This window comes from Scyliorhinus canicula, chromosome 19, assembly GCF_902713615.1.
Source record: "Scyliorhinus canicula chromosome 19, sScyCan1.1, whole genome shotgun sequence".
NCBI classification, from domain to species: Eukaryota; Metazoa; Chordata; class Chondrichthyes; order Carcharhiniformes; family Scyliorhinidae; genus Scyliorhinus; species Scyliorhinus canicula.
The window spans coordinates 70,022,507-70,049,031 of record NC_052164.1 but is presented as its reverse complement, the minus strand read 5'-3'; the positions used below and the strand labels follow the sequence as shown (position 1 = coordinate 70,049,031).

Here is a 26,525-nt window from a genome sequence, read left to right as displayed (position 1 = left end):
TGCACAACCTGGAGGTATGGTGGAGGTAGGTTCAATCGAGACATTCAGGAGGATATAGATGATTATTTGAATAGGTACAATGTACAAGAGTACGGGGAAAAGGCAGGGTAATGGTACTAAGTCATAATACTCATTTGGAGAGCCGGTGCAGACACGATGGGCCAAGTAACACCTTCTGCACCGTAACAACTATGTGATTCCTTAGTTAATGCCGTAATGACACCCACACAGACAGATATTAACTTGGGGACAGCAGAACAGTACAGTGGCCATGTTGGTAAATTACTCGCCTCTGCAGAATCAGGACGGCCAGCAGCAGTTTGAGAGTTGAGTTTGGTCCGGAAAATCTGGAAATCAAAAGTTGGCAGAAAGTGTTGGGTTGTTGGAGGGGGAGAATCACGAAATGTCCTTCCGGGAAGGTACCTGCCGTCCTTACCTGGCCCAGCCTCCATGTCCAAACAGTGTGGATTGTCCTTAACTTCCCCCTGTTTGTTCAGCACACCATTCCATTATAGCACTCCACAAAGACAGCCTGCTGGTGATGCCAAAATCCTGCAAACTTGTCAAAAATCTCAAAGAGTGAATTAAAATACTCACTCAAAGGAAGGGGGGAATCTTAAACAGAGGAGGAGAGGAGGTAGGGGAAGGTTGAAACATGATCTTGGGCAGTCACAAAGGAGAGTAGCTAAATATGGAGCTTCCAGCCCACAAGTCATCCCTGACTGAAATATTAATAGAGCTCCTGATATATGGCTGACTTTCCCTGATAATTGCTCTTAAATGAACTCACGTTCCCATATATCACCAATTGGTTTGGTTCTCGGTTTTACAACCTGACCTAGAATGCAGGCAGGTCAGAGGTTAAACAAATATGTTTGATTGTGCAATGCATTACAGAACTTGATGGCCTTTGAAACAAAGAGGACAGGGCAGTGCAGACCTATGGGTCTGGATTCTCCGATTTTGAGCCCAAGTGTGGAGGACCTGTGGCATTTTATGTGAAAGCAATAAAACTCCCGACTCCCACAATAAAAGCGGCTGGAGAATGGCTGGGTCCGTGGCCGCTCATGCGCACAGCGACGACCTGCAGTGGTCGCACGTGAAACATGGCACTGGCTGTGCACGGACCTGACCTGCCAGACCCTAACCACCCTCTGATTACCCCCCGCTAGTCCCCAGCCCTCGCGGGAGACCCCACCGGCCAGCAGCATGGCTCCCGCCCGACTGAGGCGCTGCTGGACACAGTCCGCAGCCGCCACGCCAGGTTCCCGACCGCTGAGACCACATGTCAACCGCGCGGTCGGGAACTCGGCCCATCGGGGGCGAAGTATCATGGGATGGCCTTCAGGTGACGCACTGGGGCCGTCCCAGTGCCGCGCGACAGGGCTATTTGAGAGGGTGAGGAGCGTACAAAACCTGCGTCAAACAGGCACCGCCCCCTCCCCGTTTTCAGCGTAAAAAGTGATTCTCAGCCCGATCGCCGATTACGCAATCGGCTTCGGGGAACGGTGAATCCCACCCATGGTATCCCTTTGTGAGGGATTTGCTGTACACACTTAGAACCATAGATCTATAGAATTCCTATAGTGTAGAAGGAGATCATTTGGCCTTTCGAGTCTGCACTGACACTCTGAAAGAGCCCCCTACCCAGGCCGACTCCTCCGCACTGTTTCCATAACCCCATAACCTCACCTAACCATGTGTGTTTCTGACAGTTGGGATCGAGCTGATTTTTGTGGGAGGCAGCTGTTGTCTTTTAGGCTTTGTGAGTGGCTTCATAAGCACCGTCTGACAGGGCTCGCATCCATCGCAACAATCTCCAGACAATTCCGAAGCCGGAAGTATTTAAACTGGGGTCATGTAAGATGATGTTGGAGGGCAAATGCGGTGACAACATAGGATGTCGAAGGACCTGTGACCTTAATGCAGTCCAGGTGGTATTCACTGAATTCCCTCAGAGATTTCTGTTTTGAATAATATTTGTTGTTTCATTGGCAATTGTCTTTGAGGAGCCAGCTCTGTCTGTAGGGCTGTGGAATGGGAGTGGAGTGCCAGCAACTGTGTCTACAGAGACGGAGTTAGGGAATTATACCACTGTTTACACAGATTTCCTGACTGTGTTTTTGGTGCAGTTGGCCCCAGGGCATCCTTCAGACAGAAAAGCTTAAATCTCACTTTTAAGTGGACAAAAGCATAGTGGTACTAGTTATCCAGAGGCCTGGACAAATGCTCTGGAGACATAAGTTCAAATTCTGTCTTGGCTGGCAGACTGACATGCTGAGCTCCAGAACTGGCTGGAACAACCAAGATGATTCTGTGCAGCTACAACACTGCCACTGACCAACAATGTGGAAAATTGCACAGATCTGGCCTACCCGAAAAAGCAGGACAAATTCAATGCAGCCACTTACCAGGCATTAAGCAGTCAGGAAGATGATGTGAGAGCATCTGGTCAACTTCCCACCTCCGCCAAAATTAAGTCTAGGGCAAGAAGGCCCTTCCACCAGTTGACACAATTAAGTGTTCAATTAATGACCTCTTGCGAGCCTCATCCCACCACTGCTGGTATTAACCCAGTGGCAGGTGAGTCTGTCACCATGTGACATGCACGGCAACCAAACATTGTGCCTTCTGTCATGGAGGGTTGGGGGGCCAGTCGAGGTTGTGGCCTCATTCAAAGACACTCCAGGCTTGATTAATGGGCCCAGCATGCCAGCTAAGAACCACACCACTGAGCTTGCTGCTGAAACTCACTCCCCAACAACACCTCCCCATGAATGCCCTCCCGCCTTGACTTACCTCTTGCCTGGGTCGCTCTGGCGGCCACCACTGCCTCCCTGATGACACTGCTGAATAAACCTCAGGTGTCAGGATTTCTGCTCTCTGGGTCCTTGATCCTAGGGCAGAACAATGGCCACTTCACGTCTTCAGATTGGCATTTTCCAGGAGCGGTAACAAAGTTCTCTTGCCAGTTCTTCAGCGACTGACAAGACCTCTGTTGCCTCTATAAAACTCCTCCCATTAGTCTTCTCTCATCAGCAAAATGATGGTAGGTATGTCATTAATAGTGCTATTAAGCAGCACTTACTCAATCACAACCTGTTCATCTATGTTCAGTTTGGGTTCTGCCAGGGCCACTTAGATCCAGGCCTGTTTGCAGCCTTGACTATAAGAGCTGAATTCCAGAGGTAGATAGATAGATAGAACAGTACAGCACAGAACAGGCCCTTCAGCCCTCGATGTTGTGCCGAGCAATGATCACCCTACTTAAACCCACGTAACCCGTATCCCAACAATCCCCCCATTAACCTTACACTACGGGCAATTTAGCATGGCCAATCCACCTAACCTGCACATCTTTGGACTGTGGGAGGAAACCGGAGCACCCGGAGGAAACCCACGCACACACGGGGAGGACGTGCAGACTCCACACAGACAGTGACCCAGCCGGGAATCGAACCTGGGACCCTGGAGCTGTGAAGCATTGATGCTAACCACCATGCTACCGTGAGGTGAAACGGAAATGACTGCCCTTCCCACAAGACAGCATTTGACCGAGTGTGGCATCAAGAATTCCAAGCAATATTAAAGCAAATGTGAATCGGGGAAATCTCTCCACCAGTTGCAATCATGCCTGGCACAAAGGAATGATTGTGATTTTTGGAGGTTAATCATCTTGGTCCCAAGATCACACTGCAGGAGTTCCTCAGGGTAGTATCCTAGGCCCAACCATCTTCAGCTACTTCATCTATGACCTTTCCCTTCCATCACAAGGTCAAAGTGGGACTGTTCGCTGATGCTTGCACAATATTTCATACCATTCACAACTCAGACTCGTCCCTGTAAATATGCAGCACAACCTCAACAACATTCAGTCTTGCACTGATGAATGGCAGGGAACATTCGCACCACAAAAATGCCAGGCAATGACCATCTCCAATGAGAGAAAATATAAACATAGAATATAGATCATAGAACAGTACAGCACAGAACAGGCCCTTTGGTCCTCGATGTTGTGCCGAGCATTGTTCGAAACCAAGATCAAGCTATCCCACTCCCTGTCATTCTGGTGTGCTCCATGTGCCTATCCAATAACCGCTTGAAAGTTCCTAAAGTGTCCGACTCCACTGTCACAGCAGGCAGTCCATTCCACACCCTAACCACTCTCTGAGTAAAGAACCTACCTCGGACATCCCTCCTATATCTCCCACCCTGACCTCGGAATGGAAGCACAGTGGTTAGCACTGCTGCTTCACAGTGCCAGGGATCCAGGATCGATTTCCGGCTTGGGTCACTGTCTGTGTGGAGCTTGCACGCTCTCCCCGTGTCTGGGTGGGTTTCCTCCGGGCGCTCCGGTTTCCTCACATAAATCCCGAAAAACATGCTGTTAGATAATTTGGACATTCTGAATTCTCCCTCTGTGTGCCCGAACAGGCGCCGGAGTGTGATGATTAGGGGATTTTCACACTAACTTCATTGCAATAGTAATGTAAGCCTATTTATGATAATAAAGATTATTATTATTACAGTCAATGGTGTTACTATCAGTGAAATCCCACCATTAATATCCTGGGGGTTACCATTGACCAGACACTGAACTGGAGGGTTTAGTTAAAAGAGCAGGTCAGGGGGCCCGACGTGACACAGTGGTTAGCACTGTTGCCTACGGCACTGAGGACCTGGGTTCGAATCCCAGCCCTGGGTCACTGTCCTTGTGGAGTTTGCACATTCTCCCCATGTCTGCGTTGGTTTCACCCCCACAACCCAAATATCTGCAGGTTAGGTGGATTGGCCACGCTAAATTGACCCTTAATTGGAAAAAAAATGAATTGGATGCACTAAATTTATATTTAAAAAAAGAGCAGGTCAGAGGCTGAGAATTCTGCAGAGTAACTCACCTTGTGGAACTCCCAAAACAAGTCCAGCATCTAAAAGGCACAAGTCAGGAGTGTGATAGAATGCTCTCCACTTGCCTGGATGAGTGCAACTCCAACAACACTTCAAGAAGCTCAACACCATCCAAGACAAAGTAACCATTCGATCCACCACCTAAAATATTCACCCTTGCCCAACAACAGCACACGGGGGCAACAGTGTGTATCATCTATAAAATGCACTGCAGCAACTTGCCAAGCCCCCTTTACCAGCTCCTTCCAAACCTATGACCTCTGCCATCTAGAAAGATAAGGGTAGCAGATGCATGGGAACACCACCACCTGCAAGTTTCCCTATCCTGATTGGAACTACCTCGCTGTTCCTTTACTGTTGCTGGGTCCACATCCTTCCTCACATCGTGTGTACATACAACAGATGGGCTGCAGCGGTTTGACAAGGTGGCTCACAAACACCTTCTCAAGGGCAATGAGGGATTGTTAATGAATGTTGGCACTGACAGTGATGGCTGCACATCAAGAATGAATAAATAGTAAGAGAAAGCTGGATAGGCCAGTTCACCTCTTCTCATTCCTCCTCCCAATCAAAGTCCAGATTGACGCTGGGGTACCTCACCTATCTAACCCTTCTGCCTGTTTAAGCCAGAACTGTAGGGTCTCAAATATTGCGCTGGCTAATTGGCCTAAGGGTGCATCACAGTAGCATTTGATTTCCACAGCCACCTGATTCACTATTTTGAGGTTTCAATGTCCAATCGGGGACCCAGAAGTCAAGTTCGACCATCTGATTGGTTTGCTTCATGTTCCGCTCCCTCTTCTGCCAGCCAAAGATTAAATTGAGTGATTTAAGCCCCATCATTTCAGTCACAGAGGCCAGTATCCAGTGATGCACCCTGGGCTGTGAGAAGTGTTTGCCTGTGATTAGATAAAGTATGAAGACATTTGGTGAAAAATGCTACTTTCTTTTTTTCAGAAAATGGCAGCCCAACTCGCATCCTATCAGCTGAACCAGACCTTCTGCCCGGCCCTCCCTCGAAGCCACTGATCACTGATGTCACCCGTAATAGTGTCACCTTGACGTGGCAACCAAGCCAGCACATTGGAGGCTCGGCAGTCACATCGTACATCATCGAAGCGTTTAGGTAGGAGGACGAAAGAAAGCAGCTGGGAAAACGGAAAATTAATATCGCTGCACAGAGGCTTCACTTCCCTGCAGACAGGGGCAGGGTGTTATTTAGCGAATGGCAGCTCTCAGTGCCAATCTTTTGCAGATTTATGAGGCTCGCTCGGGTGGGGAATGTGTTTGTTCACAAAGAGAGATTTGCCTGTCACAGACATGACAGGAATGGCCCTGAATTACTGTCGGACATGTGCTGCACTAACAGGGAAAGGCTATGAGGCAGAACCAACATTGCTTTCCTGGGAGGCAATTGATGGCTGCATTAAAGGAGTCTTGAAACCCATCAGCAACATTGCTGAAGGAACAGCCAGTCTCTGTTTTATGGCTTGAGGTATAAGTTCAGAGGAAGGCATAGTGGAATATTTGTACTGTTTTGGTCATTTAATTGTTTGATTTTTTTATTAACCCCCCCCCCCCCCCCCACAAACACTTCCCATGCTTTACACCTCTCGAGTGCTCCCAGGCTAGTAGGCCTCTGGCATCAGTTGAGACAGACTCCATATCTATCCTTTGCTCATCTTCAGTCCACATTAATCAGGCCAAGGCAATGGAATTGCCATGTGGTAGAGGGATAATCGCCGAAGTTCTGTTGCACCGGTGTGCCAAAGAGCTGTGCCCTCATTCCCTTAGTGTATCGAATGTTTTATTAACTCTTCATGTTCCACCTCTTCCAAAGGTTGCTGAAGAGAGACCTGTTGCCGAAGACGTGTTGACAAATGCAAGAGTGCCAAACTTCAGATGATCACAACAATTTATGCAATTAATATGATATATATATTATATGTTTTTTTATATTCATGTGATCATTTGAAATTTGACATTCTTACATTTATCCTGGTGAGTGCAAGGTGAAAAGCTTTGACAATATGTCTCCCTCTTCAGCAGCGTTTATCTTCTGAAGATATTGGTTCCTGCTGAAGTGCAGTCCTGAGGGCATTGGCAGAAGCCAGTATCTCGCTCAATATCTCCTGTGATCTGGAACAGCGAGTACCAGCATGTGATTCCATCATAGAAATCATCGGAGTTCAACTGAGCATTCTCCTTACTGAGTGTCAACACACCTTTTCCAGCAAAGGGGGTCACAGGGGCCCCTCTCCTTGTCTTAGATCGAGAAAAGGCAACTCATCGATTCATTAAAATCAAATCAAAGCAACAACATAGTTGGGCATTGCTTTTGTTGACCCTGCAAAGTAGGCGTCTGGATTAACAATGCTGCCTCTTGAATTTCCACATGTTGCACAACAGCTGCTCCCTCCCACAGCTTCCTGGAATTTGTAGAAAATCAAAAGATGGCACTAAGGCGAGGTTGACTGTCAATGGAGATGATGATCAAACCAAAGTTTAATGAAAAAAATGGAAAATATTGGTACCCTTGAACAACTCTTTCATAGCATAAAAATATATAAAAGCAGAAAGGGAAAGACTGCTGTTATGAAAAGTAGAATCTCGCATAAAAAATAAATTTAAGTTGCAGCCAGGGTTAAAACATTGTGGGGTTTGTCACAAAACTGAAGCAAACTCAAGTTGCACGTGTATGGTTCACGCACCTCTCTGCTCATACCTATAAAAACAGTAACAGGCATTTATTTTAAGTAGCATCTGTAATGCAGGCCAACATCTCAAGGAGTCTAATCAGGTCAGATAGCCTGAGTGAAAAAAGGCGATCAAGGTGTCGGAGTTTAGAAAACTTTGGGCAGAGAGGTGGATTTTAAGGAGGCAATTAATAAAGGAAATGGCGATGGAGAAATTGAAACGTTCAAGAGGTTCTGGACTTAAGAGGCAAGAGAGTTGAACACAAAGTCACCGGCGTTGATGTGAATGGAGTAGGGGTTTGTCAAGAGATCAAAATTGGAGGAAAGCAGGGATTTTAAAAACAGGGGCAGCACGGTAGCACAGTGGTTAGCACAGTGGCTTCACAGCTCCAGGGTCCCAGATTTGATTCTCGGCTGGGTCAATGTCTGTGCGGAGCTGCACGTCCTCCCCGTGTCTGTGTGGGTTTCCTGTGGGTGCTCAAGTTTCCTCCCACAGTCCAAAGATGTGCAGGTTAGGTGGATTGGCCATGATAAATTGCCCTTAGTGTCCAAAGAGGTTAGGTGGGGTTACTGGGTTACAGGGATAGGGTGCAGGCATGGGCTTAAGTAGGTTGCTATTTCCAAGGGCCGGTGCAGACTCGATGGGCCGAATGGCCTCCTTCTGCACTGTAAAATCTATGATATATGATTTGTTTCAGCTGGGCATTATGGGCAAGGCCAATGATCATTGTCTATCCCTAATTGCTCCTGGGACAGCAAGACTGACTGGCTAGGCCATTTTACAGTGAAGTTAAGAGTGAACTAGATTTCTGTTGGTTTGGAGTCACCTATAGGCCAGATCAGGTAACGACAACAGCTGTCTTTCCCAAATGGACACTAAAAAACAAGACAGGCTTTCACAACAACCTGTTAGTTCCATGATCACCATTATTGAAGTGATTTTTTTTTTTTGAAAACTCATACTTTTTTTTAATTTATAAATTTAGAGTACCCAATTATTTTTTCCAATTACGGGGCAGTTTATTGTGGCCAATCCACCTATCCTGCACATCTTTTTGGGTTGTGGGGGTGAAACCCACGCAGACACGGGGAGAATGTGCAAATTCCACACGGACACTGACCCAAGGCCGGGATTCGAACCCAGGTCCTCAGCACCGTAGGCAGCAATGCTAACCACTGTGCCACTGTGCTGCCCTAAAACCCATACTTTTAACTAATTGAATTCAAAAACCCAAATTACCATAATGGGATGTGAATTTATGTTCCTATACTGGTAATCCAGGATTTGGGATTGCTAGTCTTGTAACATAAACACTGTACCCATTTGGGGCTTTGTCAAACGAAAGGAGGGTACAGAGAAAGGAAGGGAAGGTTAGGCCATGAAGGAAGGATGAAAATTTAAACATTTGAGTGGTGGGTGAGCCAGATAGATCAACAGGCACGGGAATGATATGTTAGTAAAGTTGCCATAGTCCCAGATGATCATAGGCTGCTTTCCCCCTTTGGAGAGCTGACTGGTGGTGATTTAACCTAAGGATCACTAAGGCGAGGGGTAAGTTTGAGAAGGCAGGGCCTTGATGAATAACCCCAACTGGTAGGGGAATTGAACCCATGCTGTTGACCTTTCACTGCATCACGAACTAGCTATCTGGCAAATTGAGCTAAACGGGCCCCGCAGTGAAGGGTTAGAATATGGCAGAGAGCTTTGGATGGCCTCAGGTTTGTGGGGTGCTGGGGTGGGGTTGGGTGGTGGGGTTGGGTTCGGGTGGTGGCAGATAGGAGGCTAGCCAGGAAAGTCTACAGGCATAAAGGCTTGGAATATACCTTCCAGAAACATCTATGTTTTCTGTAACGGAAACAGGGTGGCCTCCATATCCCAGCGTCACAACTCTCATTGTGAGCTTCGTTTCCTGCAATTTGCCAGAGCTGAAGTGATGATTTATGCTTTGAGCTTGTAAATCACTTGAACTGGAAGTTGATGATATACTCCAGAATTTTAGGTCAAAAGTCCATGGTCTTTCAATGCTTATCAGTGTTTGATGGGCAGGGAAAAAAGCAACAGCAGTAAACTACAGAATGGAGAGTGGTAGGTTAGATTGTAGCCTGTCAACTTTCTAATTGTTTTTGTTCATGGACATCGCTGGCTGGATCAGCATTTATTGCCCATCCTTCAATGTCCTTGAAAAGGTGGTGGCCTTCTTGAAGCACTGCAGGCCATGTGGTGTCCGTACACCTAGTGCTGGTCGGGAGGGAGTTCCAGAATTTTGACCCAGTGACAGTGACGGAACGGCGACATATTTCCAAGTCAGGATGGTGGGTGACTTGGAGGGTAACTTGCAACTGGCAGTGTTCCAATGCATCTGCAGTCCTTTTCCTTCTAGGTTGTGCAGGTCAAATCCAGCCATACAGATAATCAATGTAAGCGGTGAGATTGGGCAGTCTGCTGGATGTAAGGGTCCTACGACTGAGGCTGGACAGTCTCAGCCCAGCTCCTTTTTAGGATTGAGCCACGGCACAAAACTGTTGTAATTTAGCCTTAATTTCTTGAGATAGATGGTTTGAGAAATAGAGAAAAGATAAACTAGAAAAAATAAAGTAATAAGTAAAGGGAGCCTCACATTGCATTGAGCTGTTATCATAGCTAACCGAGGGGGCTAAGGATTGATTCATGGAGGTAAAATGTCCTCTTTTCCCATTTTAATGCCTGGCAAGAGAGCAGATCGAGTAATGCGCATTCCCAGCATGTGATTTTCTACATGTTTACTTTTGACTACAGAAATAGGGCCTGGGAGGCTGTAATCTCTCAGTGTGCACTCACAGCATGGGCCAAAAATGGGAGAAGAGAAAGTTTTACCTGTAAGAACAGGAGATGAATGGAGAATGTGTTCCCCTCCCCAGCACTAAGATCCTTGGCCTTAACCAAAATGGAGAATCATAGAAAGGTTATAGCACAGAAGGAGGCCATTCAGCCTGTCCTGTCCTTACTGGCTGTCTGCAAATGCAAATAGCTGTAGGCGGTTTTCACTTGAATCCAGGATCTTGCAGATGGCCTAGCTTCCTGGTCCACTACCTGAAGAGTCGATGGGGAACGTATAGCCACTGACACTGCAGCCATTTAACACACCGAGGAGCATTAATTGGCTGGAGGTGGGACTTCCACCTTCACTTGTGAGGAAATCCTTCCTCAGAGGGCTGCCAGCCAATCTGATTGGAGCTTGAGCGGGGGACCGGATGGTCTAAGCGTCGGCCCTCCCAACGTAGAATTACAAAGAGGGCGTGGAGGGCGGGAGGGCAGTAGGAAAGCCACTTGAAATGTTTTACAGACCATCCCTCATCTGCAAGCCCTCCCGAGGGGGGACAGTAAAATTCTGCCCTTGGTTTTCAAGCGAATGATTAAAAGTAAAGCAACTTGAAGCAGTTCCCACAATCCTCCCTGCCACACAAAATTGCCTTTGTTGGGTTGAACAGCATTTCTACAAATAACTCTCCAAGCATATGCTAAACTGTATTGGTGTGCAAATGGGGCTTCCTACAGCAGAATGCCATTCAAAGTTTATTCTTAGGTGTGACAACCCCACGAGGACCATGGCAAAACCATTGTTGATCTCCCCCAGGACTCATGGAGTATGAGCTTCCCAGGTGCCACCCTGCTGGAGCTCATTACAGACTTACATAAAATAAAAGCCAGCCCAAAGCAGGGCTGGTGTGGTTAGTTCTCCCAGTGAGGACTGAAGTGGGACGAGTTACTGCTGTAAGTGGAATATTGCATATAGTTAAATACATTTTTGTTTGACTACAGCAAGGCGTCCTCAAATTACTACTTTAATAACTTATATTCGTTTTAATATACCTGTAAGGCTCAATTCTTCATTTCAGTTCACCAAGAGTCACATGATAATTGTGCAATATTGAATAGTGGTAACATGAAAGGTGAATCCTACAGGTTCCTCAGTACAGGCTGGCCTCCAGTCATAGTTAACTGACCTCTTGGCACTCATGTACTGTGTGTGTGTGTATTGTGTAAAACTGATGTTTGTGTTTCAACACAAAGAGATCAGAGAGTCAGTGGACATATAAAAGGGAAGCAGAGACCCACAGCTTCCTTATTCATCCATTAATGTGAAATGTAATGTTCAAAAATATAAACACAATAGTTCAACCGCTGATTATTTGCAAGTTTTATAACGCGGTTCAATTCCTGGTCAAGATTAACAAGCACCATAAAGGTTTGATCTAATCCTCTGGACGCTAACCGATTTTGAAATTCCAATGAAGCAATTTCACACATTACAGTTGTAAAAGCTATATACATGACAGTGGCGAGGATAAGCAAGTTTTTCAGGGTAGAGGATGGGTGTGCGAGGTGCGCAGGAAGCCCAGCAAATTATGTCCCCATGTTTTGGGCATGCCCGAAGCTTAGAGGGTTTTGGCAGGGTTTTGCTAAGGCAATGTCCATGGTGATAAAAACACGGGTGGTGCCGAGTCCTGAGGTAGCGGTCTTTGGAGTGTCAGAAGATCCGGGAGTTCAGGCAGCGAAAGAGGCCAACGTCCTGGCCTTTGCCTCCCTGGCAGCCCGGAGGCGGATCTTACTAATGTGGAGGGACTCGAAGCACCCGAGTGTAGAGACCTGGGTTAGTGACATGGCTGGGTTTCTCAGTCTTGAGAAAGCAAAATTTGCCTTAAGAGGGTCAATGTTAGGGTTCTCACGGAGGTGGCAGCCGTTTGTCGACTTTCTCGGGGAAAATTGAAAATGTCAGCAGATGCAGTATTCCAAGGTGGGGGGGGGGGGGGGGGGGGCAGTGGGCGGATTGTTGTTGTATGGTTGAGGTGTATGAAGATTGGGCTGGGGGGTGAAATGTCTATTTTACCATGTTGATGTCATTGATTTTGTTACTGTTAGAAACATTTTCACATACCTTAACAAAATATTATTTTTTTAAAAGTAAAAGCTATATAAATGCAGAGCCTTGAGGTCTAAGAGGCTCTCATTTTCCCTTCTGACGCCCAAGGCAACCTTCATCTTGTTCATAGAACAAAAGCGTAGCAGAGGAACATGCATCAGCTTTAACCACTGAAGGGACCTTGTGTGATGGATTATGTGGCCGAGGTTCTGACTGGCTATAAGAATAGCAAATAAAAATATCACTTGAGTGGCAGAATGAAATTATTTCCAATTATTAAACTATTTAACATTTCTAAATATCTGAGCAAAGATTGCTGATTGTAGTGGGTAACATCATCCCTACACATTAAAATGCATCAAATATTCAAATGATCACATCCCTGTTAATATTCTAAGCTTTGATTTGGCTGGGAAACTAGCCTCAAAGATGATTTTCAAGCAATGAAGCCTCTTTTCAGAACTGTCACACTATCTAACCATATGCAAATAAGCTCATTATGTGGTGTTAAAGTGGTGGAAAATGGCCGATAATTAATTATTGATTCTTGTTTGGAACAAATCCTAGTTTTGGATCTGGCCCAAATTCAAAGAACATTCTGCAACTAGTTCATTTTAGATTGTTCCACAAATTTCATAACAAGCCTTGACAGCAAAGAAATTCGTGAACAAAACGGCTGTTAAAACTGTGCTGCTTAACAGACTGCTTCTTTAGGGCAGCACGGTGGCTCAGTGGGTTAGCCCTGTAGCCTCACGGCGCCGAGATCCCAGGTTCGGATCGAACTCTGGGTCACTGTCCGTGTGGAGTTTGCACATTCTCCCCGTGTTTGCGTGGGTTCCGCCCCCACAACCCAAAAATGTGCAAGCCAGGTGGATTGGCCATGCTAAATTGCCCCTTAATTGGAAAAAATGAATTGGGTACTCTAAATTTAAAAAAACAAAAAACAGACTGCCTCCTTTAAGCGATGCACTCACGCTATCATTTGGTTTGGAGAAGTGGAATTATTTTGAAAACTGCAGCATACGACACACCGGGGATTTTCATCAGTATTTTCCCCTTCTCAGTCAATCTGCAGGTAGCACATGGCAGACAGTGGCTGAGTATGTGAAAGTGGAAAAACACACAGTGACCGGTCTGAACCTCAATACCATCTACCTGTTCATCGTACGTGCAGTCAACATGTATGGCCTGGGAGACCCCAGCCCCATCTCTGAACCTGTTCGCACTCAAGGTAATGTCATGTGAGAGTACCTTTAAGAAATGGGTTTTTATAAATGAGTGTGTATATAAATATCTGTAGTGAGAGTACCTTTAAGCAATGGGTGTTTTCTACTGCAGTGATGTCAGAGAGTGGGTGGAGCTGGGCTGTCTGTCAGCTTTTTACTTTTGTTTTTGAGCAGGGTGTGTTTTAGTTTCGTTTTCAGTGTTGGAGCTGAAGCCAGACCAAGCAGGTGTATTGCTGTTCTCTCTGCCATCAAAAGACTATCTCTTGATCATTTGGTGAACAGAATTATAAATGTTCTCAGTAGTGAATGTAAACCTAATGTGCTTCTGTTAAAAGGTGTTTCTTTTGTCTGGATGTTGTTTGGGACGTTATTAAGGATTACTTAATGTTGTATTCTTTGGGGGTTCTTTAAATTAATGGATGCTAAGATGTTCACTGTATATTTTAAAAAGGTTAACTTGAGCTCATAGAATAAACATTGTTTTGCTTTAAAAAACGCTTTTCCATTTCTGCTGTACCACACCTGTAGAGTGGCCGTGTGCTCCCCATACCACAATCTTGTAAAAGTTGTGGGTCAGGTGAACTCCATGAGACACTTTGGGGTTCTCTAAACCCTGGCCCATAACAGTAAGCTGTGCTTAATGCTCGCCCCATTCTGAACTTTCACCATAATTACTCCCCGACCCACTCCAAATTTTGCTGTGGCGCTAAACATTTCTTGGTTAGCTTTATGGCAGCTTTGTCCAATTCTGCTCTGAAAATGTCTGAAAGAGAGAGGACAAGCATGTCTTTATTATTTTGATGATAGCATTGCATGGTTGAGCTTGGGATTCCAATTTCTGAGTTGCTAGGTTGAAGTCCCACTCCAAATAAGGGATGAGAAGTCCGGTTTCAAAATACTGATTGACGTTACTGTGAAAATCCCCCAGCCGCCACACTCCGGTGCTTGTTTGGGTACATGGAGGGAGAATTCAGAATGTTCAAATTACCTAACAGCACATCTTTCGGGACTTGTGGGAGGAAACCGGAGCACCCGGAGGAAACCCACGCAGACACGGGGAGAACGTGCAGACTCCGCACAGACAGTGACCCAAGCCGGGAATCGAACCTGGGACCCTGGCGCTGTGAAGCAACAGTGCTAACCACTGTGGTACCGTGCCACCCCTTACTATTAACACCATGAGGAAAAGAATACCAAAACAAGACACTTGACAATCCAGCTCAGGAGCGAAATTCTCCGCGGACCGTCGTGACGCCGATTTCCGGCGAGCAAAAGCGGTGCAGATGACTCCAGCGTCGGGGCCTTCTTTTAGGCCGCTAATCTCCGTTCCCGGAGGGGCCAGCATCGGACCGACGCGATACGCGTCATTTTAATGTGCTGCAGAAGTGGCGCGTTGAGAGAGAGAGGACGGGTACCGGGGTGGGGGAGAGGAGGAGAGGGGGAGAGGAGAGGAGAGGAGAGGAGGGGGGGGGGGGAAGAGGAGAGGAGAGGACGGGGGGGGAGGGGGGAGAGGAGAGGAGAGGGGGGGAGAGGAGAGGGGGAAGAGGAGAGGAGGGGGGAGAGGAGAGAGGAGGGGGAGGAGAGAGGGGGGAGAGGAGGAGAGGGGGGAGGAGGAGGGGGGGAGGAGAGGGGGGAGGAGAGGGGGGAGGAGAGGGGGGAGGGGGAGGAGAGGAGGGGGAGGGGAGAGAGGGGGGAGGGGGAGGAGAGAGGGGGAGGGGGAGAGAGGGGGGAGGGGGAGGAGAGAGGAGGGGGAGGAGAGAGGGGGAGGAGAGAGGAGGGGGAGGAGAGAGGGGGGAGAGGAGGAGAGAGGGGGGAGAGGAGGAGAGGGGGGGAGAGGAGGAGAGAGGGGAGAGGAGGAGAGAGGGGGGAGAGGAGGAGAGAGGGGGGGAGAGGAGGAGAGAGGGGAGGAGGGGGAGGAGGAGAGAGGGGGGAGAGGAGGAGAGGGGAGAGAGGAGGAGAGAGGGGGGAGAGGAGGAGAGAGGGGGGAGAGGAGGAGAGAGGGGGAGAGAGGAGGAGAGGGGGGGGAGAGGAGGAGAGAGGGGGTGTGTGTGTGTGTTCCGGCCTTCAGAGGGAGTGGGAGGGGGGTGTGGGTACCAGCCTTCAGAGGGAGGGGGAGGGGGTACCAGCCTTCAGAGGGAGGGGGAGGGGGGTGTGGGTACCAGCCTTCAGAGGGAGGGGGAGGGGGGTGTGGGTACCGGCCTTCAGAGGGAGGGGGAGGGGTGTGTGGGTACCGGCCTTCAGAGGGAGGGGTGTGTGGGTATCGGCCTTCAGAGGGAGGGGGAAGGGGGTGTGGGTACCGGCGTTGAGAGGGGGGGGTGTGTGTGTACCGGTGTTGAGAGGGAGAGGGGGGAGTACCGGCGTTTAGAGAGAGGGGGGGGCGGCGTTGGAGGGGGGTAGGGGTGGTGGGTCGGGGTGGCGGGGTGGGTGCAGAGGGGGGGCACCGCTGCCCCCAACACCCCACCCCTATCCCTACACGCCCCTACCCCCCCCCTAACGCCGGGACTATCTCTCCCACCCCCCACCACCCCACAAAAGCCGGTACTCTCCTCCTCCCCCCGCACTCGATATTGGTAACTGAACGGCGTCAACCATCATCAATGGTTGACGCTGTTTTAAAGGTACTTTGTTTTTCGCCGACGTGACCCGTTGCCACGTCGGCGGGACTTCGGCCCATCCGGGCCGGAGATTTGATTAAAGTAAAAAGTTAATGAAATCCCGCCGGCGCCAGCTGTTCTCAGAGGCTGCCGGCGGGATTTGCGCAACGCCGGTTTTTGGCCGGCCGGAGATTTGAAAACCCGGCGGGAGCGGGAATAACGTCGCCGCCGGCCGATTCTCCGACCCTGCGTGGGGTCGGAGAATTTCGCCCCAGGGCTGTAAACACTTCTTTAAAATTGCGCCACAGCAGTTTATTCTCCCTTTGATGAGATTACAGCCAGTTATTCCATTATTCCATTCATAATATACATTGTATTAATTGTAAGAATGAATGAATTAAATGCTAATGGATTTATGGATATTTAGTTAAATCTGTGACTGATACATGCACCATTAATTTGAATTCTGAGACAGGGCCTGCATTGCTGCAGTCATTCCTATTGATTAATTAATCCTGCAATGGACCATTAAAGTACTTAGCATAACTGTTAGTAGATACCATGGCACTTAAATGTATTAGCACAAATTTATTGCCTATCTTCTCCTTATTGTCCACAGATGTAAGTCCCACAGGACAGGGGGTGGACCATCGGCAAGTACAGCGTGAACTTGGGGAAGTGGTAGTGCAGTTACAGCCTCCTCTCACCTTGGCATCCACAACCATCCAGGTCACTTGGGCGGTAAGTAGTAAATACAGCAGTGCCCCAAGATATTTGCAGGAAAGGACAAAGCAAGAGTCAGCATGCTGAGGGGAAAAATGAGTATTAGTGCCTGCTGGCTGACCATGATGAGTATTACTATGAACATATGGAGAAAGGTAAAGGAGGATTGCCATTAACTCTTGGCACTCTTTCTGAAATATGTTCAGCTCCTGATGCTTACATAGCACTTACATAGCCACACTGAATACCTCCTTATTTATCCCTTTCCTCCACAGGAAAGATCCCTGGGAACAGTATTTTCTGGCTCCCCGGCAACATGTTTTCCGTCAACAGAGGCAGCTCCCCATTCGCCGCCTGCAGGATCTTCTGGGAACCCGCCACTGTTGGGGGGTGGGGGGCGGCTCATATTTGCCAGGACTGAAGATCTGGTCCCAAGTATCAAACTGGGAGATCAAATAAATGACTCACTTGCTCCAAGCAGAGCAGCGACATTTTATCTTCCTGATTAACTGGCAAGCAATAAGTAAACAAAGTTGTTTTTTTCAATAAATTTAGAGTACCCAATTAATTTTTTCCAATTAAGGGGCAATTTAGTGTGGCCAATCCACCTAGCCTGCACATCTTTGGGTCGTGGGGGCGAAACCCACGGAAACACGGGGAGAATGTGCAAACTCCACACAGATAGTGACCCAGAGCCAGGATCGAACCTGGGACCTCGGCGCAGTGAGGCAGCAGTGCTATCCACTGCGCCACCGTGCTGCCCAAGTAAACAAAGTTAAGGTGCTCGATGAAGGATGTGCCAGGACACACTGGTGTCCCAAGCATTAAATGCTAATAACATAGACGAATGTCGAGACCTTCTGCCGAGACAATGTTTCAATGTACACTCTGCCTGCATCCTTTGGGAATGTTTCCAGACATATAGGAATTTAGGATTAAGAGCAGTTGTAGACCATTCAGTCTGTTCTGTCATTCACTTTGTGTGCCATTTTACCTCACTATCCCCATATTCCTTGATATCTTTAGTGTCCAGAAATCTATTGATCTCTGTCTTGAACATGATACATGGTTGAGCTTTCACAGCTCGGTGACGTAGAAAATTCCAAAAATTCAACACCCCCTCGGTGAAGAAATTCCTCCTGATCCCAATCTTCCCTTTATTCTGAGCCATGTGTCGCCTGGTTCTAGACTCACCAGGCAGGAGGATTGTAGACAGTAACTTATAGGAGCAGAATGGGCCACTCAGCCCCTCAAACTTGATTCACCATTTCGTGAATAATTGATTTGCATCCTAACTCCATCTAATAATAATAATTGCTTATTGTGACAAGAAGGCTTCAATGAAGTTACTGTGAAAAGCCCCTAGTCGCCACAATCTGGCACCTGTTCGGGGAGGCTGGAACGGGAATTGAACCCGCGCTGCTGGTCTTGTTCTGCATTACAAGCCTGCTGCTCACTGTGCTAAACCAGCCCCTACCTGCTTTGACTCTAATTTTCTTGTCGCCCGTGGCTAGCAAAGATCTATCAATCTCAGATTTCAAGTTATTAATTGCGCTGGCGCCTGTTGCTTTTTGTGGGGGTCGGTTTCACACTTCTACTGTACATTGTATGAAGATATGCATTCCAACTCCTGAACGGCATAACTCTGATTTTAAGGTTATGCTCCTTGCCCTGGTAGCCGCCCATGTGGTAAACATTTCCCCTATCTAGTTCATCAAGTCATTTTTTAAATCCAAAAATTCTCAATCAAATTATCCTTTAGCCTTCTATATACCTGGGAATAAAAGCAAGGGGCGCGATTCTCCGCACTCACGACGGGGCGGAGAATAGCGGGCGGCGTAAATTTTTACGGCCACGCTGGTCCGACGCCCTCCCGCTATTCTCCCCCCCCCACGCCCGCCTCCCGATACGAATCGCTGCCCGCCGTTTTTTTACGGCGAGCAGCGATTCACCCCTGGCCGATGGGCCGATTTCCAAGGCCTTTACGACCATTTTTATGAACGTAAAACACACCTGGTCTGACCGTTCGTAAAAACGGCCGTAAAATCCCGATCTGGGGAACCATGGCACCGATTGGCACGGCAGTACCACGGCCGTGCCAAGGGTGCCATGGGCCCGCGATCGGTGGGCACCGATCGCGGGCAGCGGGTACTTACCCCGCGCACTCTTTCTCCCTCCGCCGCCCCGCTGTATCCATTCACGGGGCGGCTGAGGGGCATACCGGCCCGCGCATGCGTGGGTTTCATGCATATGCGTGATGACGTCATCCGCGCATACGCGGGTTGGAGTCGTCCAATCCGCGCATGCACGGCTGACGTCATCTGACGTGTCAGCCGTCGTTAACTCTGGCTAGCGGGCTTAACGAAATTCGTTAAGCCCGCGATGCCGGAGTTCACGGCCGTGTGATGCTAGCCCCGACTAGGGAGCTGAATTGGTTCCCGGTCGGGGAGGCGGAGGCTGGCGTCAAACCCGCCCGTTTTTGACGCCAGCTTCCCGCGTCTTCGTGACTCGGGAGAATCGCGCCCAAGGTTTTTGTATTCTCCCCTTAGAATTTAAGCCTTAGAGCCGTGGCAATATTCTGGTGATTTTGAACTGCGTTTCTTTCAAGTCCTGTAGTGTATCTTTTCTGAGGTGTAGTGCCTCAAAGTTACAAATGCATGGCATCATAGTAGTTAGCACTGTTGCCTCACATAACCAGGGACCCGGGTTCGGTTCCCAGCTTGGGCCACTGTCTGTGCGGAGTCTGTATGTTCTCCTCGTGTTGGCGTGGGTTTCCTCTGGGTGCTCCATTTTCCTCCCACAAGTCCTGAAAGACGTGCTTGTTAGGTGAATTGGGCATTCTGAAATCTCCCTCAGTATACCCGAACAGGCGCCGGAGTATGGAGACTAGGGGATTTTCACAGTAACTTCATTGCATTGTTAATGTAAGCATACTTGTGACACTAATAAGGATTATTTTTATTATTATTTTTGGTTACTTTCTGTTCCTTTTGAATGATCTGTGGCCATGGACCTTCTTTGAATCTCTGCAGTTCTAAGTTTTACATTATATTAAATATGCTAGAATCCATTCTTTCTTCCTCTAAAATGGATGACTTAATATTCATCCATGCTGAAATCCATCTGAGTTAATCTATGAGATGCTTATATTGCAGGTTGATCGCCAGGCCCAATTCATTCAGGGTTACCGGGTGATGTACCGAACCAAGACGAGTGCCTGGCTTATTCAGGATGTTAAATCTCCGGCCGAACGCACAACCATTCTTGTCGACTTGAAAAAAGGCACTGAGTACGAGATTAAGATCCGCCCGTATTTTGACGAGTTTCAAGGAATGGACAGCGAATCTGTCATCGTGTGGACACCAGAGGAAGGTACGGCGCAACCAAAGCTCTAGCTTAAAGATACAATGGGGAGCAATTGGTTGATGCCAATATTGTCAAACAGGTTTATAGCAGATTGGCAATCCATTTTATTCCATGCTCGATTTCCATCTCCATTGACTAATTCCAAAAGAACTTCTGTTCTTTTTTCCTTTCCCAATACTATGTTACACAATGACAGCAGCATGACATGAGACTGAGGTATTTATAATGCCGCAGTTTTTCTTTAAATTGAATTTAAAGCCTTATGTGATGTGCTGCACAAAGGGCCTCAGATTGAAGTAACGTCATTATGTTCGCAGATCTCAAGCTGCTGTGTATCGGACTTGCTTCTGACCTGTAGAAGCAAAGGGGTGATAAGACTGTAGAGTAAAATAAGATCAAGTAAAGCACATGGCCTATTTACCTAGAAAATATCCTTTTATAGCCATATTTTCTTCATTCAGTAACACAAGATCAAGATAGTTGGGTGGGAGGGACTCCCACATCAGCTGAAAAACAATGTGCGAATGATCACAGACAGCGACCAACAATCTACCATGCAATCCCCTGTTCCTTATTCTTTTACGCTTTTTCCTCTTCAGATCTCCTCACATCTGTTTTCCAATCAGTGTTTGTCAAGGCTTTGGAAGGAAGCTGTCTGTCTGTCCAGTTTCCCATCTGTGGAGTACACCACAGCACAAGGAAACCAAAAGAAAAAAAGAGTGAGAGAGAGAGAGACAGGGAATTCAATTTAATGTCAACAGAGTAAATACCCTTTGACATGGAATGTCCCCATTAATAAAGCTCTGATAACAGATATTCATCAGTAATCCCGATCCAAGCTCTGTCCCAGTGTACATGGAGTTTATCTAATAGCTGGAGTGCAAAGAAATGCTACAACTTAACTGATTGACTTTATTTAGCGTGTGAAACGACGACTGTAGCTTGACTTGATGTAACAGTGAAGGGGACTGGAATCCTGTCTGTTAATGAAATACTGGGCCCGAGGCTTTCCTCAAGTGGTTAAATGGGCTGAGTAAAGCGTGATACAATGGATTGCACATGGTCCACGGAAAGAATGGACTTGATGGGCCATTAGGTTTTCCCGCCTGAAGTAAACTGTCCACATGTGAGGAGAGCAGTGCCACGTAATGGCTGCCCTCTGTCTCTGACAAGAAACAATGAGGGAATCAGTAATGTTGCACCCGGGGTCATTAATAACCACAGCAAGCCTTTCATCGTCTTTGTTTTTGGGAGGAGATGGTCTGATCTTATTTGCTTGCCATGACCGAGGTTGCCCCCAGGAGAATATCTGCTTCTCTATCCAGGAACTGTTCATTTGGAAAAAGCTGTCACTTGCCAATACATGGTGGCAACAAGGTGCAAGCTTCTCAACTGTTCTATGACTGTTGGCTGAAGTTGTTTCTAAGTACAATAATGTTTCTTTTTTAATATATGAAGTAATTTAAAAAAAAAACTTTATTCAGAAATTTGTTATTTTGCTGTAAGCTGTTGCCTGACTCCCACCAGTCCAGCTTAACCTCCCACAGCAGGACAACTGCACATCCTTGAACTCACTTTATTTCAAACATGTTCAAGCACTAACTGCAACAGGAGATGTTTCAGAGTCCTGCGGCGTGCTTTCTCCTTGCTTAAACATTCTTTTCTTCTTTCTGCACAAAACAAAAACAGCCCCTGCTGCCGCACCGCAAGCTGTTACCGTGGCGACAATTGGCTTGAGCAACAGCACCAGTATCAGTGTGTCCTGGGAGCCACCCCCTGCTGAGGAGCAGAATGGAATCATCCAGGAGTACAGGGTAAGCTGGGACACATGAGGGATAAATCAAATGAACAGTGGGGCAGGGGAAGCTAATGACCTGGCTCTGAAAATATATTAGCCTAATTTCTCAACAGTTGGGACACATTAATTAAAGAGTTTAATCATAATTGTTCTGAGGTGAAGAATGAAAACAAAAGAAGTCTCGTAAATCCATGGGGACTTGGCATTTTTACAATGAGCCTTTAATCGTACTAAGGTTACTGTTTACCGTATGTTCATTACTTTAATTGATCTTTATTCTCTATACAGCTGGCCTGTCTTGGGGAGGATGGGGTGGTGGTGGTGGGGGGTGGGGGGGTGGGTGGGGGGGAGATTTGCTGCTTGTCATGCATATTCGATTCAAAAGCTTAAGTAGGAAAGAATTGTGGGATATATTTGGCACTTAATTTCTGGTTGAATTGTTTTCTATCAGTATCTTTTTTGTAGATGTAAACTCCCAGCAAACAAAATGGTAGCTGGCATCACATTTACCAGGCTCGAATTGGAGAGGTGCCAATTCAATAGCAGGCATGACAGAAAACTGGCCAAATCTCAGCACACAAATAATAGTGCAGGCTTTACTCTGCACAGTCAGCCAATTTGCCTATAGAAATGCTGTGGGTTTTGTTCAGCCATCTACATAGTGTAGACAGTAAAGAACTAAACGTGTGTCTAACTTTGAGAAGACAGATTAACAGAGTGGAACATGAAGTCAATCATTGAAGGTGTTCTTCAGGAGAAAAACAGCCTTTTCAGTTCCGCTGGGAACTCAATCGCCACACAGCGGAGACGAAGAGGTTGGAGACTCGTCTGCCAGCGTAAATTTCCTAACCAGTTGAACAATCACCGATGTCTCCTGATTTCAGTTCAGCTCCCTCAGACTCTGACTCAGTAACACAATCCTTTCAGAGCCGATGGGATTATCAACCTCACCGGCTGGGTGGGTGTTCTGGCTGGACGCATCACTTGTCCTTTATAGAAACTTCTGGATTTTCATTGCATTCATCTCAAAGGAATGATAATTAAATGGATTCTATACAGGATGGTATTTTCACCACCTTACCTCGCTTCTCTACCCCCTCCAGATTACCACCCAGATGGTGACGAAAAAGATAGGCCTTTGTGTTACCATTTGTGCCAGATCCCTAACCTCTCGCTCAGTGTCCTGTGCACTGTGCACTGTACCTCTACGAATATCAATCCAGCTTCCTCACACTGTCACTCAATAACCTCTTCCTCAGCATCCTGTCATACTGACTGTATCCCTACAAATGTTAATCCAGCTCCCTCAGGGTCAGTCAATAATGTCTTTACAGCTTCCTGAGTTACTGACTGTATCTCTACTGATGTTAATCCAATTCCGCCACACTTACTCAATACACCCTTGCAATGTTGAGTTCAGTAACTCCAATCCTATCATTAGCACTCAAGATTTATGAACATATATTCAATTTTACAAGTGGGATGGCAGGAGAGGAATGACATTTCAATCTCGCCCAACACAAATAGATTCTGGATTAAGCATTAAATCTGAAATTATTTTTAAACAGTGAGTATTGTGGGTCTGATTTAGGTGTGAGAAGGTATTAAGGGCTAATACAATTTATCATTTGGTGTGTCTCATATTGGCGCTACAGGTGAATAGAGGTAGGTGTATTACAAGTAAACCTCTGGGGAAAATGCTTTCTCTGAATAGTGTACAAAATCTTGGCTCAAACTAACAAAGAATCTGTCTACAACTAACATAATCATCATGCTCTCAGCCCTACTAGCTGAGAAAGCCACTGAAAAATTGGTACATTTAAAATATTGGAGTTGCTTTTCATTGATAGGCAACCCCAGGTCAGAAGTGGGTGGAGCTACGGGACCACACACCCTGTGTTCTTGGTGAGAGGCCCAACCATTGTGATGGCCAGGTTTCATTTGCATCTGATTGATGAGCTACGGATCAGCGTTCAGGGACAGATTGTCCCATCAGGAGCAGGGGGGGGGGGGGGGGGGGGGTACGGATATGGGGTGGGAGTTGGGGAAGAGGAAATCTGTTGGCTTCTGCACAGAGTCAGCACAGTGGTTAGCACCACTGCCTCACAGCACCAGGGACCCGAGTTCACTTCTGGCATCGGCTGACTGCGTGGAGTTTGTAGTTTCTCCCCTTACCTCCAGGTGCTCTGGTTTCCTCTCAAAGTACAAAGGTGTGCAGGTTAGGTGGATTGGCCATGCTAAATTGCCCCTTGGTGTCCAGGGATGTGCTGGATGGATGGGGTGGACGGGGGATTGGGCGTGAGTAGGCTGCTCTTTCGGAAAGCTGGCGTCGACTCGATGGGCCAAATGGCCTCCTTCTGCACTGTAGGCATTCTATGACTCAAACCAGAGGTTGGAGGTTCAAATGGGTAAACAGTACTAGGAGGGAGCCAATGGGAGGGGGCGGGTGTAATTGAGGGACCAGTAAGTGTGTGCAAAGATTTGTGCAGGGCCTGACCCCAAAATATCATTTTTAAAAATGGCTTATTTTAGTTTGGTGAATGGCTTGCAGAGATCCCTTTAAGATCCCAGTATTCTGGGTGAGACATGTGTGATGCATTCTCCACCCATCAGTTTCTGACAACTTAAGCACAGTTCGCACCAGTTTGTATGCAGACAAGCAGGAACATGGTCATAAATTTAATGCCACAGTCTTGATGGTACTACCACAGCAGTCTGACCCCCAAAAAAGGCAATCAGAATCAGCCATACTGTCTTCCCAATTATTTTTTTTCCAATTAAGAGGCAATTTAGCGTGGCCAATCCATCTAACCTGCACAACTTTGGGTTGTAGGGGTGAAACCCATGTAGACATGGGGAGAAAGTGCAAACTCCACAAGGACAGTGACCCAGGGTCGGGATTCGAACCCAGGACTTCAGCACTGCAGTCCGAGTGCTAACCACTGTGCCGCATGCTGCCCTGTTACTGTGGATCTTGAGTCAGCCAGACCAGATAAGGATGGCAGATTTCCCTCTCCAAAAGGCATGGAGAGAGAACGGAGTTAGCGTTTCGAGTCTGGATGATTCTTTGTGAAAGGAATTTGAAAACGAGTCATGCAGATTCAAAATTTTAGCTCCGTTCTCTCTCCACAGATGCTGTCAAACCTGCTGAAACTGCCCACCATTTTTTGTTTCTGTTTCAGATTCTAGCATCTGCAGTAATTTGCTTTTATCTTAATATAATTCCTGTCTGGACTTCCTAATAAACCCTAACCTTTGGGTATTAAGGAAGTTGGAGAACAATATCTGGAAATACATTACTTTGTTTCCATAAATAACTCTCTAATTATAATGTAGTAGATATCGGTATTTGCACCATTAATATTTTTCATATCACAATGTTCTCATGTTCATTACAATTAATAATCTCTTATTGCGTTGTGTTTGAAGCTTTGGTAATCCTTTGGTTAGTATAAATAGCAGTTACACAGTCACTCACTGCCTAATCACTTAATCCCACATTAATAACTTTATAATTAAATTGTTGCTAAAACAAAAGCATTATCACAAGTCTTGTCTCAGCTCACTGCCCACAGCTACGCAGTGACCCATGTGGCTGGATGCTGAGTGCAAAGTAACTGGGATTCTCTAAATATTTCAAGTCATTTCCAAAACAAAGTTTAAAGAAAAGATCTCATTGATAGCATTTAATGCCGAAAAAAACAGATTCATTTGCTGCTGTGCTGCTTTTATTTGTTTCAACGTTCATTCATATTTTTGTTCCTATGAGTGATGCTGGTCTTGATTTGATCTGTTTGTTCTGGTAGATTTGGTGCTTGGGGAATGATACCCGTTTCCACGTCAACAAGTCCATTGACGGAACTGTCCATTCTACGGTTGTGCGGGGGCTGATAGCTGGCGTACTGTACCGTGTGGAAGTGGCAGCAGCTACGAGTGCTGGAGTTGGAGTGCGAAGCCAACCAGCAACTGTCCTTATAAGTAAGTGAGGAAGTCATGAAAGGTAATTACAGATAGACAGCAGATGGCTGTTATAGCCGCAAACATTTAAAAGCTGTGCATTGAGTGCTTCCTGTCACACCTTGAAACTGGTCCTTATTACACCTTGTGGCTAATACCCTAATTGCTATAAAAAGGTTCATATTTTTGCTTATGGGGAGTAGCACTGGGGAACAGCAATTGCACCCTAGGTGACCTCAGGATCTATTATTCACAACAATGGAACCGTGAAGGAAAGACTTGGATTCATACAGCACCTTTCATGACACACAAGGTGCCTCAAAGCACTTTTGAGCCAGTGGAATACTTTTCGAAGT

The 26,525-nt window shown here is 46.9% G+C and overlaps 1 protein-coding gene across 1 annotated transcript in view; it reads left to right on the top strand.

The window, feature by feature from the left end:
- robo3 (roundabout, axon guidance receptor, homolog 3 (Drosophila)) overlaps positions 1-26,525 on the top strand; it is a 342,818-nt gene that overhangs the window by 245,963 nt on the left and 70,330 nt on the right. Inside the window, 6 exon segments of the mRNA XM_038779342.1 lie at positions 5,866-6,034; positions 13,570-13,736; positions 16,945-17,066; positions 20,204-20,420; positions 22,104-22,228; positions 26,019-26,190. Of these exon segments, the coding sequence (XP_038635270.1) occupies positions 5,866-6,034; positions 13,570-13,736; positions 16,945-17,066; positions 20,204-20,420; positions 22,104-22,228; positions 26,019-26,190 (972 nt within the window).